This window comes from Pungitius pungitius, chromosome 1 (assembly GCF_949316345.1).
Source record: "Pungitius pungitius chromosome 1, fPunPun2.1, whole genome shotgun sequence".
NCBI lineage: Eukaryota > Metazoa > Chordata > Actinopteri > Perciformes > Gasterosteidae > Pungitius > Pungitius pungitius.
This window is the reverse complement of record NC_084900.1, coordinates 10934053-10940052: the sequence shown is the minus strand read 5'-3', so window position 1 is coordinate 10940052 and position 6000 is coordinate 10934053. Positions and strand designations below refer to the sequence as shown.

Here is a 6000-nt window from a genome sequence, read left to right as displayed (position 1 = left end):
ATCCCTAATGTCCCCTTAAGGCATGACGGCCTGAACCCTCAGGGACATCACCTGGTAAGTTAATGAGTGTGAGAAATGGTGTAAATACGAATGGGAAAGCTCTCTGCTGCAACATTTTATGTCAAGGACAAAAACTCATAGTATGTTGTAAAAAATAATTTATTATATAAGTGACAATATAGTAGGTCAAAAGTGTCATGAAAAAGTCAACGTATAGAATAGAAAACTAATAGCACAGCATGTGAACATTCTTAGAATTTAGTATATTATGTCCAAAGAATTCATAGTTATTTTGAACATTTGAACAAGTAATACATGATCATGATAATTCCAGCACTTACCTGAGCCTGTGTTTGACTGCATGCTGTTCCTGGCTGAAGACGCGTCCACTCCGTGCGTCCTTGGCGGGACGTTCTGGACAGCATGCTTTCACCGCGCCTTCTAAAAGTTCTGCAACTTGTGATGACACGTCAAAACTATTTTCCTTTAACGGTGCTGAAATATTTGTTTGTTGCCTTTGACAGTTGACAGCTTTTAAGTATTCCAAAAAAAGGTCTATTTAAACATTAGATGTTAATTAAAAAAAATACAAATAGGCTTTGATGAGATTTAATATACCCCGTTTCACACAACACCCAAAGTATGTAAGGGTTTGAAATGCATTCATCAGTAGGATTAAAATTAGATGTGTCTATGATCCACTAAAAATATTATCTGTGTGATCACAGCCAAGCAACACTGCATCTGCATGTGTAGAGATAAGAAACACCCGTTGGATTATTACATCCTGACGAGCAGCACAGCAGCTCTGCAAGTCTCATTGTGCTACAGGAATAAACTGTCACCAGCAGGACCTGCTTAGCCCCGAAATTTACTGTATTTTTGTTTCAACTCACGGCTGCAGTTGATAAGTACTGTCTTCTATGGTAAGTGATGCTCACACCTGCTTTGTCAAAATACAACCCGCGGACCTCCCCTCCGAACTGAGAAAGGTTAGCGCTATATTAATGATGTGGGTGGCAAAGCAGCATCTTAATACACTATCCTGATATTGAACTAATACTTAAATGCAGGTTTCAAGAATTCTCCAAATACTGACATTCGACCGGAAGAGAAGCAGACAATAAAGAGACCACGCAACTCAATGGGTAAGAAGTATATAACCAAGTGTATTCCCTCTGTTAATGTACACATATTTAGAGTCATCTCACTGGAACACTTTACAATAACATTTAGAAAGAACAGGAAGATACTGGGAGGAATATGCTTGGAATGGAGAAAGAGAAACCTAACAAACGTGGAGAGTGAATTGATGGAGCGTGTCAAATGAAACCGCCTGCCATCCTGTCTCTCGCCAGACAAAAATAATAATAAAAAAAAAACATGGAGAACGCATAGAGCCTGCTTTCTCCACAAGGGGTGGGAACATACAATCTGCCTTACACAGAAAAAGCAATACATGGAGGACAAAAGCAGATTGAAGATGACGGATGGATTAAGGGGGAATGCATGAATTCATCTTCATAACCCAAATCACATTTGCTCAATTACTAAAAGAAAAGACATAAAAATTTCCGTTTTCCAGGACCGTAATCTTTTTTCTTTTCTCCAAACAGGAATGATGGTAGGGAAAACACATTTCTCTTAGTAATGGGATGAGAGTCAAATATTTAGACATTTCACAAACTTTTTTCAGGATTTTTCTTTTCTTTTCATGGTTCAGTTTTCTTTTTTTTTAATAGAGTTGAGAAAATTGGAATACTAGAGTCCTGTTGTACATCATCCAGGGAACTGCTGTTCACCTTGTATTTGTGCGCTCTTCCCACAAAGTTTGCTTTGCCCATCGGCTGCCATCAGTCCTGTCAGGCTAGAGAGGGGGGACCGAAAGACACGGTAGCGTCCTCCGCTGCAAGGTATCGCTCTCCTCAGTGGAACTCCAGCAGGAATTCAGAATGCTCCAGAAAAAGGCTCTCAATTCTCCAGAGAAAAGAATCGGATAAAAAAAGAAAAGCGCAAACCAAAGGGACTGAGTCTTGCAGCTTTGCTGTGTCAGCTGTACTTTTCATGGGTGTGTGGGGTATGAGAGGCGGGAGGCGGGGGGTTGGGGGGGTGACGGGGGCGCTGTTACCGTCAAAAAATCCTAAAGTCAGTCTTCGCTGCACATTTTCAGCAAACTTGAGCTTTTCCACCTGCTCACGCTTTAGGTCCATAGGCTTCTGCAACGTCTATACATATATTTATAATGATATAGAACAGAGTTCACGTTATCTGCTGGAGGTTTTTTCAGTTTGGGTTATTAGTTACTGTACTGTAAGGACGTGACACAGTTCCTCTGCTGGCCCACTAGTGGGGGCGCCTCGGAGCCCCAGAAACACGGATGACACAGATCTGCTGGAACAAAAGACGACCAAGGGGCTTTGGCCTCAACAAGTTTTTGGCGGCATCCATTGGGTTGGTATCTCACAAAGTTTCTACGTTTAAACGTTGTTATGATCATCAATCATCATCGTTGGATTTTTTAGGTTTTTTTTTTTTAACTCCACAGAAAGAAAAAGTTTTTTAACTCTTTTTCATAAATGAATACTACATGCTTGAAACACGGCAGATTTGACGTCGCGTTGGCTGCGGTGCACCAGACAAGGAGAGAAACAAGGTGCACGAGCGACTGAGAGGAAAAGGGAGAGAGATCCGACGAGAGGTGAGAGATCGGAGACGTGGAACACTCCCAGCGGGGGGGGGGGGGGGGGGGGAATTGGGATTGACACAATGTCTCTGTGAGCTGGCAGTATATTGATCTGACAGAGGGATGTCAAGTTGCCAAATTCAAACAGGTGGAAAATGATGTGTTGATACTCGAAGGCGAAGGCTCACACCACATGTGGCGTGACACAAATACTGATTCTGGTGCATCCCTAAAGTACTCGCGATCTTTACTAACCTGTCCCGTGCTAACGCATACATGGCGGTTTGATCAGTATTTGGTACACGCTTGTTGGCACAGTGTGTGTTGAGATCAGAGGTGTAACAGCATTGCCTTAAATCCACACTATATTATACAAATCGTCGTTTGGAGTTGACATGAATGGCCACCTGACAATACTGTGTTTGGAATGAATGCCCCTCTGCTGTGTTTCCACATACCGCACTTTCTCGCTCCCTCCTTCTCTCATCTCTTTCCTTCTCTGAGTGCATCTATCTGCCTGTGTGTGCCGCGGCGCCGCTGCCTCAGACGTAGTACTCTTTGTCTTTGTTCTTCTTGTTCTTGGTGACCGTCTTGGCAGTGCTGGGCGGCTTCTCCTTCACCAGGGCTCCGTTGCTCTGCGTGGCCGAGTTACTGATGTAGTTGCGGCTCTGGTCCACCTGGTAGGAGCCCTCGTCGCGGTTGCGGTACTTGTACATGGCGTAGAGCAAGATGAGGATGCAGAGGGCCGCGGCCGCCACGATGCCGACCACCATCCCTGTGGTGCTGCTGGACTGCTGCACCTCCACGGCGCCGGGGAGCCCTCTCTCAGGAGACGTGGGGTCTGGAGTGGGAACATGGGGGAAATTCGGGGGGTAGGTTATTCCCGGGACTCTGCGACTGCCCGGGTCTGAGGAGGGGTGGGCCGGGGGCAGCAGCACTTGGTCCCGGGTGTTCATTTTGCCGGCGGGGATTTTGTTGTTGCTACTGCTGCTGCCGCCGCCGCCGCCGCCGCCCGGCTTGATGTGCGGGCTGAGCTGGTCGGGGTTGGCTGTGGGGGTGGAGGAGAGGGGTGGGCGGTGGGAGTTGGGGGAGCGGGAGAAGTGGCGGTCTCGGGGGTTCTGGACACCGCCCTCGGCGGCTGGGGGAGGGGGGAGGACAGTCCTGTCGGTGACCAGCGGAGAGTTTTTGTAATAGTCTTCGTCATCGGACTCTGTCATCTCCCCCGAGCCGTACGCCGACACCTCGATGGCCTCCTCACAGTCCTCCTGGTCCAAGAGGCAGGGGGGCCGGCCATTTGGCAAGGGGAGGGACTCTTTGGTGGTTTCGAGCAGGGTGAGGAAGGGCCGGTAGGTGGTGGGGGGTGGGGGGATTACTGGGTAGTGGGTGGCGATGGACGGGGGGTCTAGGGAGTCCACCGTTATTATGGGCAACACTAATTCACCTCCTAGGACAAGAAAGAGACAACGGAGAAAAGCAGTGTTAGAGACCACCTGGGAGAGACCCCACCTGCACATGAACACAAATAAAACAGCTCAAATGAATACAGCAACACCAGTATTAGAACAGCACTACTACATGAGGTTAGTTATACAAGTTTAGTCTGTTCTATTTCAAAAGTGAATATGCTGACTAGCTCTGAAATGTAATGCAAGCTGTATGACAATACTCTGTCCTGCACCTGTTCCTGGCTCTTCTGACCTGGTGTCCCTGTGCTGCATGGACCTACATGCTATATCGCTAATACAAGATGAGATTTGTCTACAAAATGACACTGAACAACTTAACATCTATTGCACTATACAGCCTATGCTTCACTGCTAACTTTCTCACCTACACTTGCTACACTCACGCTCAGATGTTTCTGCTGTGATTGGTTGAATAAGATAGCAAACCGCGAGGTTCAGGTCACTTACATCAACAAATTGGCCGCATGATTTTTGCATGAAAAAAAAATTACAAAAAGAAAGCTGTGTAAGATTGTTCTCGTATAGTTATTAACAACCCCTCCCACCCTCCCCCAACGTATTTGCCTCTTCTCCTGTTTTGTGTTTTTTTTTGTGGGGGGTGAATAATAATCATGTTGTTAAGAAACTTGAATTATTCATTTTGGTTATGAAGGATGGACTCCATCCCACTTCCCCCCCCCCCTTTGGGCATGGTGGTTTTCTATGGCTCATTTATAACCCAAACCCTCAGTACACAGAGGCAGCATTAAACAGTACTGCCCCCTTTTCTCCCCTGATACCGCCCCCCCCCCCTCCCAAACACCACACATAGACATCTCTTCTTAAACCAACCCAGGTGGCAATTAAATAATGAGCCAGAATTTGCCTCGGTTATCAGATTTAAGCCTTGTCACCCAATTTCAATAAATATCACTGGGCGTATAACAATATCATTTGTAAAACTTGCATTCATTCTGGATCCTTTCTATCACAAGCCCAGCTGGAGTTAAGGGTTAAACATAATAGGGGGTTGTTAACAGAACATGGCAGAATATCACTTTAAGCACTACATTTGACTTTCATAACATCTTTTTTCTTTGAATCTGATAAACGTGTTAAGGTCACAGTCAAGGAAACATTTGTAGACATGGTAGAAGGAGGGGGATTAGATTATGGCACATACAAGGATAAGGAAACAGCAAAATATGACCAAATATATGCCAACATCATCAGCATCAAATCATGACTCTGGCTCTTTGTTCAGATGATGAGGTAAATCAGAGGGAGGGACCCATGGGGGGGGGGGGGGGGGGGGGGGGGTCAAGCATTTCAGGGGTGATGGGGAGATTATTGAAGGGGAGGTGTCCCCCAGCATCCAGCTCAGCAGCGCTCAAACCTTCTTAGTTATACAACTAAACATTTTCACTCAAAGAGCTTTAAAGGCTTCGTTACAGACATTGAGTCAACAAAGCGGCTCCACATATCAGCATATAATAACACAGTTATATGAGAAAACAGCACAATGTCAAAAAGCTAATGGCTGTAAACAAAGAAAACGCAGCAATTTTTTCTAACTTCAGGCTAGTTTCTATGGCAATGCTCAAGCTATTCCTATATATAATCCTTTCTTTCTGTGTTGGGGGGCTGTTTCACCTTCAAGGCTGAGAGGACAGCAGAGCGACACGTCACAGTTAGAGAACAAAGGACCAAGCATTTCTAAGGAATTTGTGGTTTTATGAAAGAGACCTCAGAGACAGAGGAGGTAAGTTTGACTGAGACGTACTTATTGTAAGTCGCTTTAGATAAAAGCGTCAGCTAAATGACATGTAATGTAATGACTGAGGGTGATTGGTGAGATGGCAGTGACACTAT

At 45.6% G+C, this 6000-nt stretch overlaps 1 protein-coding gene across 15 annotated transcripts in view; it reads right to left on the bottom strand.

Annotated features, from left to right (window-relative positions):
- Positions 1 to 1149: 1149 nt before the first annotated feature.
- Positions 1150 to 6000, bottom strand: part of nrxn2b (neurexin 2b) — a 493664-nt gene continuing 488813 nt past the window's right edge. For 14 of the 15 annotated variants that reach the window (XM_037480221.2, XM_037480230.2, XM_037480224.2 and 11 more), the window contains one exon: positions 1150 to 4127. In XM_037480221.2, the coding sequence (XP_037336118.2) occupies positions 3226 to 4127 (902 nt within the window). In that variant the 3' untranslated portion in view covers positions 1150 to 3225. The remainder of the gene's footprint in view (positions 4128 to 6000) is intronic. The other variant, XM_037480234.2, reaches the window with a different exon arrangement.